General features: G+C 36.3%; 1 protein-coding gene across 1 annotated transcript in view; it reads left to right on the plus strand.

Annotated features, from left to right (window-relative positions):
* Window positions 1-16,078, plus strand: part of DST (dystonin) — a 314,972-nt gene that overhangs the window by 254,829 nt on the left and 44,065 nt on the right. The window contains exons 73-81 of the mRNA XM_067294163.1: window positions 3,071-3,190; window positions 3,362-3,469; window positions 5,470-5,688; window positions 8,338-8,541; window positions 11,405-11,636; window positions 11,966-12,192; window positions 12,881-13,003; window positions 13,746-13,847; window positions 15,875-15,976. Coding sequence (XP_067150264.1) covers window positions 3,071-3,190; window positions 3,362-3,469; window positions 5,470-5,688; window positions 8,338-8,541; window positions 11,405-11,636; window positions 11,966-12,192; window positions 12,881-13,003; window positions 13,746-13,847; window positions 15,875-15,976 — 1,437 coding nt within the window. The remainder of the gene's footprint in view (window positions 1-3,070; window positions 3,191-3,361; window positions 3,470-5,469; window positions 5,689-8,337; window positions 8,542-11,404; window positions 11,637-11,965; window positions 12,193-12,880; window positions 13,004-13,745; window positions 13,848-15,874; window positions 15,977-16,078) is intronic.

The raw sequence follows: 16,078 nt of genomic DNA on the forward strand, positions 1-16,078 counted from the left end.
TTTATAATTCAACATGGAGACACAATTTTCCAGTGCCTGCCTACAGTTCAGGCATAAAAATATCAGTGGAGATTTTTGTTTCTGCTAATAGTTCCCATGAACAGCTATAATGGGACAAGCAGAAAGCACGTAGGACACTGACTAAAGCTGACTAAAAGAGACTGGCAGTAACTCAGATCTGCTTATAACTGAAGTTAAAAATAACTTAATGTTTAACTTTTTAAGGGGTTTGCTATGAATATTATCTTGTCTCATTAAGTGAATCCTTAAAAATGATGGGCTATTTTCTAGTAAGTGATAAGATGAGATAGGAGAGTGTATGTTGGCTCCTCTTCAACTTTTCCCAATTACTTAGGTTAGGAGGTTGCATCCCCAGGCGCAACTTCAACAGGTTCAAGTCCTAGCATGCAAGTCCCAAAGCTACTGCTCCACTGGTTAATGTTGCAAGGGCATGTTGCTCCCTAGCTCTACACAGACCACCATGGGATGAATACCAAGCAGCTTAACACGTTTCCAATGAAGGATAACCTGCTTTGCGTTTAGCTCAAAAAAGAAAAGAGCATACAAAATAAAAAAATATTTTTGGAGAAGCTAATGGTTTATAAGCTTATCCTGTGGCAACTGGCTCAAGTGCCTATACTGCTGAAGGTTTCTGGGTGGAGGCCAAAGCCACCAAGAATGTTCAGGTTCGATGGCAGTAGTGTGGGTTTTGTGAGAGACATTACTGGGCCAAGGTGACAAACGCAGTAAGCCATATGAAGGGGTAAGAATATGGTTTCATGTTGTGAACAGAAGCTTGAAGATGTAATAGACTAATGTGACATCCTGTTTTTGAGCTACCCGGGCAAAATGCTCCCAGACCGATAGAATTATCCTGGGGGTTAATTCACCTACATATGTTTTTATCTTCATTTCTCAATATTGAAAGTACTGATCAATGTCTTACCTTATCTAAAGGAATGCTATGTAGACACAGAGGTCATAGCCTACAGTTGGCTTACATGCTGTTCTTCACTCGAAGGCAGCCCAGCGAGTGCTTTACAGAGTGTTCACGGAGGAAATCACAGTGTCATCAGATTCACAAGTCACAGCCTTTCCTGGTTAGAAGAAAAAGTACCACAGTGAGCTGTGGTCATTTAAACTGGGTAGGATCAAATCAGTGATGTCATAGGGACTCAAGTGAAGTTCAAGACTCATAAATAACTCTATCATGCATAATGGCAATAAAATACATTGAATTGCTGATGCAGGGAGTGCCAATTTTGCATTTTTTATTCCTTAATGTATTATATGTGTACATCACAACTTAGAAATCCTACTTCCTCAGTAAATGGAGTTTAGAGATCTATCCTATTTCAGTGCTGCAGAACCTAGAAGTTTCACTGCCATGCCTTGATTTTGTTATTTCCATTAATCTTTTGTCCAGTATTATTTATATACCCATGATTATGTGATATCAGGAAGTCACACTGCAGTTAATTTGTGCATCTAGCGTATTTGGCATTGTCTTATTCATCTCATTTGCTTGAGTCATAAATAGATGGACTTCAGAAGAACTTGGTTGTGAAATGTTCTCATACAATTTCTCAGGTCAGAATTTAAATACCACTGATGCATGTGTTTGGTACTAACGTTATAGTACTGATTGATCCAGAACATACCTTTCTGTTAGGAAGTCACAATATTTAGGATGAAACTTGCTTTCTGTATTACTTTAAATGAGAAATGACATCTAGTGGAAAAGAATGTTTGTGCTGTTTCATGTAACAAATGGATTAAATAAGTCTGATAAAGACTGACTCATAAAGAATGAAATCTCCAAATTACTTCTTTTATTTTAGTGTGACTCATAATTAACCACTAAGTAACGACTGATTTAGTGGCTAAAGCAAGCTCCAGCTATGATACAGGAACAAGGCTGTCATGGGTCTACAGCCTCAAGTGCACAGGCCATCAGATCTAAAAGAAAAGAGGGACCAAGTGTCGTCAGGAAGAGACTTGTGAGGACAGCATAGTTGTCAATAAGATACGTAATAGGTTCTGTCATAATACATTGTGATAGACTTTCAGGATAACTCAGAGCCATATTCATGCTCAGCTAGTGGCAGCTGGGGTCAGAGTTTTAAAAAAAAAAAGTTCTTTATAGTTTTCATTATGAGTATTTTCTGCATTTGAACTTCCCGCATAATATTTCACTTTGGCTTAAACTCCAAACTACCCCCATTCAGTGATGCAATGTATGTGTGCTAAGATGCATATCTATAACTTGAGTTGAAAAGAGAACATATATATATATATTTTAATTTACTCTTACTTTTCAGAAGAATTGGATCCTCTTGTACTTCTTTTCTCATGTTGTCCTTTACAAATTAGTAAGGAACAGATCCTCTAAATCAGAAATGATCTGTAGTTTTTAAGACATCTAAGTATTGACTAATGGAAATCAAAAAGTCAATCCTTTAAGGAAAGGACTGGCTGTACTGAAATGCTCAAAAGTATTTTTACATTTTATCCACGGTCTAGGTTTTGAATGAAATCCTGTCTTCTCTGAAGTCAGTGAGGTTTTTTTACTGACTCCAGTTGAACTGTGATTTTTTCACTTTTATTATTTAATATCAAAGCAGCTTTTCTGATTAAAAGGATAATATCACACAACTATTTCTTAGAGTTGTTACAACAGTAGCAGTAATAATAAATAATCAGGAGATGGAAAAGACACATGAAAGTTGCATAAAATGAAAATAAACAGTCTAGTAAAAATTCTGAAATTATAACCCTTTTAATTTTCTCATGATGTCTGTTAGAGAGGTGTAGGCTTTGGAAAAATATACTTCTGCATCTTTCTGCTCCTGCTTTGTCATGCTTATGAATTGAGCTGATCGTATTAAATCCTTCAGAACCATTCTGGGCTCTGTATTTCATTTATATAAAAACCTCATATGGAAAGTGAACTGCTATCTTTCTAATAATTCAAAAGTATGCTTTTTAATCATCTTAGAAAATTTTGAAACAGTCATTCTAATTTCATGTCTATAGAATTGCTGAACTAATTAATGTCTCCCTCATTTAGTTTGATCAAGCAGCTGATGCTGAATTAGCCTGGATTGCAGAAACAGAAAAGAAACTGATGTCTCTGGGTGATATTAGGCTTGAGCAAGACCAGACCACTGCTCAGCTACAAGTTCAAAAGGTAAAAGAAAGGCATTTCCAACTGTCATGTTAATTATTGGCCAGCACACTCTCCATCTAGAAAATGTACTGGCATGATTTAATTTTCAGTCCATGATAATGCACTTCAAAAATAGTTTTTGCTTCATGTACTCAATTTTTTATTGCTGACCAGTTTTTATTGTGTTTCAAGGCATTTACCATGGAGATTTTGAGGCACAAAGATACTATAGATGAACTTGTAAAATCTGGGGATAAGATTATGAACACATGCACTGAAGAAGAGAAACAGACCATGAAGGTAAAGTTCTATAAATCGCAGCTACAGTGGTGGATCTGAAGACTATATATAAAGTAGGAGGATTCCTATAGTGTATCATTTTAAATATTAATGAAAAGCATTAATTACAGACACTTCTAGTCTGAGGTTCATAATACTAGAGGAAATGTTGTTGTATATCTCTTCTGCTTCTTCAGGGCATTCAAAGAGCAAGCACTGAGTACTTGCTTCATTGTCTGGCACTAATCTGAAGCCTGAATTGTCTTCTTCATCCACTGTAAATAGTGTTTTAGCCAATGAGATGATTTGAGTGAATAAGGTTTAGTCATCTGGGGTGGTGTGTATGGCATCTGGTTGTTTATCTTCCTCATTTCTCTGGGGTCTCTGAAGCTCTGGGCACATGTACTTCTGTACCTGCCCAATGGCTGTGCATTTCAGTGTGAATCTCTACTTTCATTTCTGCTGATTTCAGTCTGGGCCTTCTTTACAGAGATTGTTCCACCCTGTTGACTAGCACTGCCCATGCAAGGCATTCTGGTGCCTATGTTTCTGTATACGGACAGGGCCTGAGGTTGAGAGCTGAGATGTGTGTGTGCTTGTGTGTGTACATATATGTATACCCATATGTATATATATTCACATATCCATATATATCTATATCTCCATATATGTGTGTATGGGTGGATTAATGATAGATACATACATGTCTGCATACATATGTATATGTATTATATATAAATAAAATGGGCAATGGGCACAAGCTGAAACACAGACAGTTCCATCTGAACATGAGGAAAAACTTTTTCACTGTGAGGGTGCCAGAGCACTGGAGCAGGTTGCCCAGAGAGGTTGTGGAGTCTCCTTCTCTGGAGATACTCAAAACCCGCCTGGACGCAATCCTGGTGAACCTGGGTATATGTATGTTGTGTTACTTCGGTCCTTCCAATGACCACCCTCCTTGAAAAACAGTACTTCACTAATTGTGCTCTGCTGCAGGATCTCTGAATAAATTTGATTTGCTCTTAAGTTTAAAACAACTGAGATGTTCAATTGATTAAAAAATAGCCATTAAAGTAAGGGAGAACAATTTTATGTGAACCTTTATTAAAAATTTGTATTAGTTAAAATACTATGTATCTGTGTGTTAGACTGTTTTGTCCTTTGGATAGCATCTCTATACTTAATTTACATGCGAGACATAACAAATGAAAGGATTTTGGCTTGTTCTGCCAAAAGCAGATTCTCTACTTCACATTCAATGGCTTATTTATATGTCTGTTTTTTCCAAGGCTAGCATTTATGTGCATTGCCACATATAATATTTCATAAAAATGATAACATGGGCAGCTTTCCATAGGAAAAATGTATAGCTAGTTGATAGTAATTTTTATTATCACATGCCCCAAGAAAGAAGGTTTGTAATATTTAAACCTTGTAGTTCTAACTATCATATTATTAATGGCAACACATCTTCATCAATTAACATATACTAACCTGGAAAATAATGTTGCATGGTTTCTGTTTAAAGTTTGTTAGATACAACCACAACAATGCACCCTATTCTCTTGTCACATCTTCAAAAAACAGATTATTTTGCACTATTCATGATGCTTTGATTCAGAAATGCTGTGGAAGACTCACTTTCTGCCAAGTATCCCTGAAGAGAAGTCTCTTCAGTACAGAACCAGGGCTAAGATCTGCAGTCAAACCGTTTGCAGCTTGAATAGTGCCGTGTGAATAAAATGTCCTATGTAAATATCAGACATTATTATGGGGAGAACATGTGAGCAAGCTTTGATTACCTTAAAAGTACTCTGCCAAATTCAGTCTCCTGCTGTATTGATCCCATCTATTTTAAACACTCTGTAACTATAGAAGTTTTATTAAAACTAAAATTCAGGGCACTATGGTTTGGTGCTGTAATTACCAGGGACTGTTTAGATATGAGGGTAAAAGAGGCCTTACAAATAACTAATGTGGAAAGTCATGTATTGCTATTTTTTGTTAATATTATTTCACAGAAAAAACTGGAAAGCCTCTTACAGAAATACGATGCAGTCTGTCAAATAAACTCTGAGAGAAACCTCCAACTGGAACGGGCTCAGTCCCTGGTTAACCAGTTCTGGGAGACTTATGAAGAGCTTTGGCCGTGGTTAACTGAAACAGAAATGGTCATCTCACAGCTTCCTGCCCCAGCCCTTGAATATGAAACTTTAAAGCAACAACAAGAAGAGCATCGGGTAAGAGTTTTGCTGTCTTCTAAAAGTAAAGTGTCGCAAACCATGTAGTGGTCTCCTTAGAACTGTGGAGTACTCAGTTGAATGTTGAACACAGGAATGAACACAGGAAAATTTGGCATTTGTTTTGCTGGTATCATGGAAATGAAACTTTGCTGAGCCAAGAAGATGGACAACTAGGGGGCCAAGGAATCAGTATTTCAATCCCAGTGAATCCCTTAGCTATTTCTCATATAATATATGTTTTATTATGTAATAATTAAAAGAAAAAAATATTCACCATAAAATCACACAGTAAAGGCTGCAGTTTTGTTAGCTGGGCTCCACGTGGGCTTTCTTACATAGAGGAACAATCAGCTGGAATGAAAAAGCGACAACAACAACAAACCCCAGTATGTTTCATATATGGCTACGTGTAATATATGGAACTGGATTTATCCCACCAGAAACCTAGATGTTTTAACACATGCAAAGCCTGAATTGCCACTGGAGATACCTGTCTCTCTGCATTGAGCATGGAGTAACTAGTTCTTTTATTATAGGTACCTCAGTTAAGTGCCTCAAATTAGACAGGATGAACCCTAGCTTCAAAGTCTTGTTTACTATGAGGCTAGTTAATGAAAATGTGCCACTCATATGTACTGGCAAATGCTGTCTTCACTCATTTATCTTCCTGCTAGGTCCACAATGAACAAGCATTCTCTATTAAGACTAGCTATATTATATGAGCTTTGCAAAATATCTTTATTAGTCATCATGACCCAAATCATGCTTGCTTTACTTACAGAATTATTCCCCATCTACTTTAATCATTCTGCTTGCATGAGAGGCCCTTCATATGAGTTTCTATTTTTGTATTTTCCCTGGGCTATGCCATTAGCTGAAGATTTGTTTGTTAAGTAGAAGATTAATGTCAGGCAATTTTAACAAGTAATCTGATCTGAAATACTGGTTTACTGGAATTGTTTACTCAGTAGTTGGTCATGGCAAAGACCAAATCATTTACAGTTATATTAAAAAAAAGAAGAAGTGATTCTGAATGTGAGTAGACTTTTTTGTATTCACTTATATTTCTGTTCTGATATATTTGCTGATTATTAGCTTTATTACACCTGCAGTTGTGGAATACATAAAGTAGGTTCTGTGTTAGTAACATGCAGTCAATCTGCTTGGAATTTACCCTTGGGCACATTACTAACATAAGCTTTGTACCTAGAAATGGGGACTCTCTGGCCTTGTGTGAAGTATCTATTCGTGAACAAAAATAAAACACACAATGATTTTCTAAAAACTTTAAAAATATTTTTAGTTTAGTCTTTTCCTCTTCTTCACTAATCAACATTATTTTTCTTGTTGCAACGTATACAAATAGAATTGCTTTCTCAGTAAGTAGCTAGAGACAGGTTTTCTTGTATTTTCATTGCTTTTTTGTCATCAGGAGACAGTGGAGAGTTGCGGTCACTGTCCTTTCAGTCTTCCCAACCTCTTCTCTCCTCTTCTGGGGGGAGCATGTAAGCAAGCTATCAGGATTTCTTTTTAAGGCAAGAACCTCAGTTGAAGAAAAGAGGATTTATTTACACTGTGACTGATATAAGTCCTCTTCTGAGCCTTCAATAATTTAAACAAAGCCTGAGCTAGAAGGAACAGAGCATATATCTGCTCTAGCCTCTCCTGCTCCTGCACGGTGGCTATAGGATAGAAGTGCGTGGAGCTCACTGCCTCACCAGCCAGTGGGATTGTTTTAAAAAAGAAGAGATGAACTAAAAAATCAATAAAAATGGCGGGAAAGATTGGGCTACTCCAAAATTTCCCCATTTGTCAGATCTGCTGGTAAAAGTAAATGAAAGTAAAATACTTGGGGAAGTTGTAAGATAGAAGGATTACCTTGTGGCCTTTCACTACCACAAGCCTTTGCACAGTTTTCTCCCCAGTTTTGACTTACTTTGGGGGTGGGTGATGAGAAGGAGTTGGCAGTTGAAATCCAATTTAATTTACTTGTTAATTACTTGTTAAGCTTTATGTCCACTAAGTAGCAGTGCTGTTGAGGAGACGGTATGATCTGGTGGCCAGAGTGGCATCTGCTAAACTGCATTGAGTGTTCTCTGCTGTGTCCTTTTCCCTTCTTTCTTCGACTCCTCTTTGTGTTAGTTTCCTATTCTTAAACGAAGGGTAATTTGCATTAATATTCTTGCAATGTCAGTACCTCATTCTGTGAGGTTCTTCAGTGGAACGCTTTGTGGCAAGTAGCAAATATCAGCATGAAAAGGATATACCTGGCAGCGTTACACAAATGTCTGGGGTATTGTTGCCACTTCTGTCACTATAGGTGCTAAAAATGATAGGGGGTGCCTGTTGCCAGTGTCGTATGCACAGTTAGCATCTTGCATGTAATATGTTCTACGGGTTTGTTGCATAGACCTTTCCAATATCTCTTTAATTGTGAAGTTTTATGACTGGATAGCCACCCATGTTGGAAAGGCAGCCATCACTGGCAGAGCAATCACTGCCTTTATTTGATATTATTTGTGCTATACATTAGGATGAAGGGTACTTGTTTGGAATCGCTTGCCAGCTGGATGTATTAGAAGTGTGGACAGCTGTAATACGGTGGTATAAGCATAAGATACTGATAAGTTGTTTGGTTTGTTATAGCAACTGCGTGAGCTGATCGCTGAGCACAAGCCTCATATAGATAAGATGAACAAAACCGGGCCTCAGTTGCTGGAGCTCAGCCCAGGAGAAGGTTTTTCTATTCAAGAGAAATACGTGGCAGCTGACACCCTTTACAGTAAAATTAAGGAAGATGTCAAAAAGCGAGCACTGGCTCTGGATGAAGCCATTTCTCAGTGTACCCAGGTATCAGTTTAAGTTTAAAGTATAATTGGATTCATTCAAATGGAAAGATACACAGACATTGTCACCTTGTATGTATATATCAAGACTATACTGCTGTTTTATCTGGATATTTCAACCAAATGGTCTGTGAATATTCATTTCACTGCTGATGGTATTGATTTTCTAGCTGTCAAGGGGTTCTAATTTTATACATTGGTCAGTATTATGACTCTGTTGCATTTGCAAAATGTTATCTCTTCTTAAGCTATAATTTTGAAGTTGAAAAAGGAACATTTGGGCTAAAAATGTGGGGTTTTATTTTTACCTTATTCTTTTTTCTCCTACTGGTGTGTTACTAGTTGATGCTTCATTATCTGTGGATATCAGTGTTAATCAGTTATATATATAAGTTGCAAATATTTCTATCTAGAACTTGGCAACTTTAGTTACAGTCCTTTACCAATGGAACTAGAGGGTAGTTTATCAGAGTTAGTAGTAGTTTATCATTTACTCTTCATTATAAATGCACAGGAACTTTTAATATAGACATATGCTTGAACAGTTAATGTGCATTTTATAAATCAACTCTGTAACAGAGTTGGCATGAACCTCAATAAGTGTATTGTTATGTATCAGATCCTAGAGACTTTTATATTTTGGGTTGAATAGCAATTAACCCAAATTGAAATTCTGTGTTTTACTCAACCCCAAATTCAGGAAAGGACTCATTAAAACTGTGGACATCAACCCATAAAAAACCCTGAATATTCTATACTGTTGTCTTTATGGGAAATCCTCTTTTTTTCTGTTTACTGGAAATTTAGTGCCATATTCTGCTCAGATCTAAAATACTAAATTAAGAAATAGACCTTGGTGTTCTCATGAAGTCTGCATTCTAAATAATTTTCTTCATAGGTCATTGTAATTACCTCATGTTTCTAGCCACTGCTGCCTGCATTGAAGAACCTAAGGAATAAGGTGACATCCGATGTCATCAACCTGTTTTTGAACTGGTTATGGACATGATTTTATTATACTTTCAACCATTCTAAACAGCTACTTTATTCACACCTCTGAAATAAGCCTGATTATTTAGATTCCATGTTTTTCTTTATCACAAATGCTCAGTCCTCTCCCCGTTTGGAGCTACACATTTGAAAATCAAGTTATTTGTTTTATTATTCCAGCCCCCACTTTGTTTGTGATAGACAAACACAAGGTACTGTCTAAGTACAGAACGCAAGGATAAACGTGCATTCTTTGGTAGCAGCCGGAACATCACCACATGTTGGGAAATTGCATAATTACTTGTGAAATACTTTAACATTCATGTCACACATGTAAATGTATATGCAGATGTCAAAGAAAAACATTCTTAGCTCCCAGAATATACTTTTATATGATCTCTTCCTTTGGTAAGATACATAAATATATATTATCAGTGCTCTGTAGTAGGGTGGATATGTCAGTGTTTGTCTAGACAGTCTTGGAAGAATAATTATTTGACTTTTCAGATTTTAAATTATATTAAATTGCATTATGTATCAAAGGCAGTATATAAGCTGTGGAGCCAGAATGAGAGGATACAGTGACCTACCTTTTCTTCCTTTTAAGGTTTAAACGCCTTGTCTCATTCATTGCAGTAAGAGTACAATGAGTACAATGAAGAGTACAATATACACGTTAGTCATTGAATGCACTGACAATTTTAAAACGCAATATATATGTCCTAAAATTAGACCCGAATATGGCCAATTTAACTTCATTTTTTATCACTTTTGTAAGGTTTTGTTGCCCAAATCAGTTTTTCAGAAGCCTTGAATGTGGGAAGGCTGTTTATCTTTCTTAACACGTTTCTCTACTTTTATGATATTTACACTTCTAACAAAAACACCGAGTCCATAACATTAGTCACACAGTCTGATTTGAAGTGTGTTGTACAGTGGGAGAAAGTAATTACACTTGTTTTGCCTATGTTCCTTTGAATGGAAGGAAACTGGCAATTTTTTCACATCAGGTAACCCTGCTTTGCTGTGCTATTTCTAGTGCCTTTCCCAAGTGTAATGGCAAGAGCTCTTGGTAGATCCTGGCAGATCATTAGTTTCACCCACAGTTATTAATTTCCATAATGTGACACAGGCATGATGTTGAGTCATTTGTTGCAATTTGTATAGATCCAAAGGCATATATTAGAGCTTAACTTTGGACCTGTACCGAGGGATGAACCATGTTGACACAGCTGTAATTGAGTATCTAGGCACCTGGGCTCAGAGTCAAAGGTGGGTGGACATAATACACACTCTAGTGTGCTTTTAGTTGCAGAAAATAATGTGCTTTTACAGCGCTAACCAGCACCACCTGGGCAGTAGCAAGTGTCTTTTTGAATGACCTTATGCCTCAGATTTTAATCCGTTTTTATATGCAGTATGTTGGTCATGATATGAGAATGTGTACTCAGTATGTATTTTTCGGCCTTGTATTTAATATTAAGGTAAATATCTTTCTAAACTGATGAAATTAGAAAGCCGTGGCTCTCCAAAATACAGTACAAAGTAATCTATTAGTTATGCAGAACTATATGCAGATAAATGCTACTATATGTAAAGTATCTTTAGATGGAGTGTCTCGGGAGTAAACCCAGACTTCAAAGTAAAAATCCGTATCTCTTAAACCTGAGAGGAAGTATCATTTTGCAAGGTCATCTTCATAATTTAGGTATTAGATGAGGGGAAGAACCACAAGGGAGTATTCTAAGGTAGTTAGAGATGTTAAATATATTAATTTTTAAGTACCTTTTTCCAAGATAGTTTTGAGATGCAGTTTTTTAATCATTTTTTCTTCTAATTTCTCTGCTTCTCCTTTCTATTCTTTATTACCCTCTCAGTTCCATGACAAGATAGATCCAACTCTTGAGAGTCTGAAGCGCATAGTTGAACGTCTGAGGCAGCCACCTTCAATCTCAGCAGAGGTTGAGAAGATTAAAGAACAGATCAGTGAAAATAAGAATGTGTCAATGGATCTGGAAAAACTTCAGCCAGTGTATGAGACGCTTAAACAGCGGGGGGAGGAAATGATTGCTCGCTCAGAAGGAGCTGATAAGGATATATCTGCTAAAGGTAGTAAATTGAGGAAAGTTTCATGTAGCTGAAATACAGCAAGCTACAGTATATAAAAATCTTCATTTTTTACTACTAATCTGGGAGTTGTGTTCTCCTGGAGAAGCTGCTGAAGGTTTATAACAGCAAGGCACTAGTTTAATAATGCTTTATTTTTAAAGGCCGTATTGATTGTTTCCCCTTAACATTATAAAGAGTCCTGTAAAGAAACAATTTAGTATCTGAACTTTAAAATGTATACATACGACTGTTTCTGTTGTAGAACTATAGAAATATTTATGGCCAAGAATTTTTCACCAGCGTAGTAAACTAGTTCATTTGCCGTTTAGCTGTTCAAGATAAACTGGACCAAATGGTCCTCATTTGGGAAGACATCCAGACCTTGACTGAGGAAAGAGAGGCCAAATTGTTGGATGTGATGGAACTAGCTGAAAAGTTTTGGTGTGATCATATGGCTCTCGTAGCTACTATTAAAGATACTCAAGACTTCATTCGAGAATTGGAGGGACCTGGAGTCGACCCGTCTGTTGTCAAGCAACAGCAAGAAGCTGCAGAGGTCAGTAGAAAGTATTTGGTTGACCTAAAGTATTTTATTTTCAGTACACAGAGAAAAGACAGAATTACTTTGAAATACCACAGGAGAATTCTTTTAGAAACCAAGGGGGATAATTATATAGAAATTCACTGTAATGGTATCTGAAGAGTCTATGGCAAATGATATGTATCAGTGCTTAATTGCACTGAGCATGTAACTTATGCCTGTCATTATATTTACATATCTGTTTATAAACATACGTATAATAGGCATGTTACTGGGATTTTTTAAAGTCATACATATTTTAGATGCCCTGAGTAATACGTAACATCTAAATGAAAGACATACAGATGTGTATATTATGCTCTGAGCCTGTAATTATTTATGCTGATAGTTAAAGATTTGAAAGTACAATGATAATCTTTGAAAAAGAAAACATTCTGATTAAAGAAATTTAATTTAAAGCTTCCTGTTTATTTTTTCATCTCATATAAAATGACATCATAAGCCACTGGTATAATTCAGTCCAACGTCAGTTGGTTCCACTCTGACACTGCAAAGGGCTGCTTATATTTTAAGTATCCAATTTTAAATCCAAGTGATTTTAAAGAAAACAGTATCCAAAGCCTGCAGTGTTCTATCTTAAAAGCAAGAGGTGTGTAGATTATTAAATTTAGTATTAGCAGCTTTGGATTTTTTTCTCCTGTAGGCTGCTAAAGAAGAAATTGATGGACTGCAAGAAGAACTAGAAACAGTTGTGAACCTTGGCTCTGAACTTAGAGCTGCCTGTGGAGAGCCTGACAAACCTATTGTCAACAAGAGTATAGACGAGGTACTGGAAATGCGATGCTTAAATCTGTTACGTTAGATGTTTGTTCAGCTGAAACTGGTATTGCCTCTTCCCCAAAATATTTTAAAAATAAAGAAGAATATGGGGGAGAGGAGAGGCAAAAGTAAGGTGTCCCTGAAACTTTTGTGTTAAATTAAAGTTTGCCTTTTGCTTAAATAAATCTTGACTCAGATTAGATTACTATGTATAGACAATTTGATTTTATTGATTTATGGATTACAGTTTTTGTAAAAGATGATAAAAGTATTCACCAATTAATAGAATAGATGGCTGACTATGCAAAAGTAACACTAGAATAAGTTTCAGATATACCTAGTTCATGCCAAGTGAGACACCTTAACTGAGACAGTCCTGTTTGGATGTCTGCGCAGTACTGATTTCTTTCATGTTCAGCACTGTAAGTTTCTTTTAACCTACCTTCATTATAATGATGCAACTCTACAGGATTTCATAATAGTGTTTCCCATATTAACTACAATCCCTATGTTAATAAAAATACTCAATAATCAGTAGTGAAGTTCACAGCTTCTGTAATCCAGAACTTTTAGTATATTCTGAAGGAAACTAATCACGCTTGAAAGAACAAGAGTTTTAATGTGGAATAAATATGAAATATTCATGCTTAATTTATTGGTGTTATTGATTAGTGAATAGTTAGTGAATGCAAATTATACTGCAGTAAAATTCTTTTTGGCCATTGGAGTAAACTGCACTTAATTTGCAGCTGAATTCTGCCTGGGATGCCTTAAACAAAACATGGAAAGAGCGGGTGGACAAGCTTGTGGAAGCTATGCAGGCAGCTGTTCAATACCAAGATGGACTGCAGGTAAGCTGGTATGATATACCTAACCCGATCCTGAGTCAGTAGGATTTAATGCTGTTTGTATTTTTAAAAAGTCATGTGATTGGGCAGGTGACGGGCAATGCCTCAGTCTGATTGTAGGAAGTATTTCCTTCAGCAGGCATATCTTTTCTCTCTCTCTCTCTTTTTTTTTTTTTTTTGCATTAGACAATAACTGTATTCATTTGCTTTCTTTTTGTAATTGTTCACATATTGCACTGTATTTAGATTCCAAATTAAAGCTTCATTGTTTAATGATGAGAGCAGCACCACACAAATGCATGGTAATTCTGCTCACATTTTCTTGTGATATTTGGTACTTTTGATGATAGGGGAGTTAATGTCGTAACATATTTACTTGATTGGAAAATAACAGAATACTAGTCTATGTACTCACTGCTGCCATTTTGTTGGGGTAGAGGACAAAGTCACATAACTCATTTTATTCTAGCCTTTCTAGAAGTCAGTTAAGTAAATAAATTTGAATATTTGAAACAAACAAAAAAGTATTAATAAAATGTTTCTGGACCACTATACAAATTTATAGTATAATTTATCCAATCCTAGTACTTCAGAAGCTGATTCATTTTTTAAATCTGTAGGTAAATTTTTCAGCAATTTTTAAAGATATCTTTTTCACTATGTGTTGTATGTTTGCGTGCATGTTCTTCCTAGCTTTGTCTGACCACATGTCTTATATCTTCTGTCAATGAATGATTGGAAGATTGAAACATTTGAAGAGATTTCAAAACATCAAATTTTGCAGAACTTTTTTTTTTTTGGCTCGGTGGAATTATTGTCTTTCTTGATTCTTTAAATCTTTAAAACTTAAAATTGCAACTTCACACAGCACTGACACAAGTTGTTAGTGTATTCTGTGAAGATCAAGCAGCAAAACGTTCCTTAATAATAATGCCTTGTGCCTGTTTTGCAGGGCACCTCACTATATAATTTTCTCCAAATACTTTTATGATCCTACCGTACAGAGGTTGACTTGTAGGGTTACATTAGCAACATTGCTGTTGGTTTAAGTGCTTTCCATTTTCTGTGGTTATACATTGGACATTGTGCAAGCTTAGTACTTTGTGCAAGAACAGTATTTGAATGCCTTCTTATGCTCTTTTCAGTAAACGATATTCAAAGTATTATGCACAGATTCTTAACTGCCCTGCAGCTGCCTTGTCCTGTTGAGCTTGTTGGGGGTAGTTTTCCTTTTCTGAGGCAACTGTGTAGCAGTAGGCAACAGCTCCGCCAAGCACTCCTGCTTCGTGAATGATGGCTAACAGGCAGGGGGAAAAGGGCCTAGCAGAGGTATTCTTTCTCCTATGCAATTCCCTGGGTTGTTGTAGGAGCTGGTAAGCTGTAAGTAGAGTATCCTCGAGGTTGTTCTATGCTGTATCAGGAGCAAAACAAGTACTTGAACAGTCTCAGGAATAGGAAAACTTAATTTGTTGTTTAAAACTGTAACTGCATTATCCTACTGAGATGCAGTCTAGCTCAGTTATGGTCCTTCACTACCTAATAAATACTGAATGGGTCTCATTCCAAGGTCCTTACACAGCTAACATTGCCCCGCAATTGAAGTTTGCTTGTTGATGATGTGTAGTTAATCATCATTTAAAGTGTGATATCATTCAGCTACAGCCTTTCGTCTTGGCTCTGAAAGGCTGTGAAATAGAGAGTTTGTTCTGTATTTACTTTTCAGGGTATTCAAGAAGTAAAGTGCTACTCAGTATGAATAGTACTGGCAGAATATTGCTGCTAATAAAAGCTCAGTCTGTCAGCATATATGCTTTTGTAACTATTACATGGAATACTTAAGTGTATTCAGTATTTGATCCCTTGTGTCATCAAGAATCTAGCTTTCATTGAGAAAAGCTCTTTTCTTTCAAAGCGGGTAGCAATGTTGTTCTCTGGAGTGAAAGAAATTCTGATACTTTACATAATACAGCTTTTAAAACATGATACTGTTTCTCTCTGCTTACACTTGAATTTCATATTGTGACTTTCAGGCAATATTTGACTGGGTAGACATTGCTGGCAGCAAGTTAGCATCTATGTCCCCAGTTGGAACAGATCTGGAGACAGTGAAGCAGCAAACTGAGGAACTTAAGGTATGAACTAGCTATATATTTCATTTATATTTTTCATCTGTCTGTATTTTCTGTATTGTTCAGTATTCTGTCTTTTTCAAGAGTCAAAGCAATTTTCATTTT

The sequence above is a fragment of the Apteryx mantelli genome, chromosome 3 (assembly GCF_036417845.1).
Source record: "Apteryx mantelli isolate bAptMan1 chromosome 3, bAptMan1.hap1, whole genome shotgun sequence".
Taxonomy (NCBI): Eukaryota; Metazoa; Chordata; class Aves; order Apterygiformes; family Apterygidae; genus Apteryx; species Apteryx mantelli.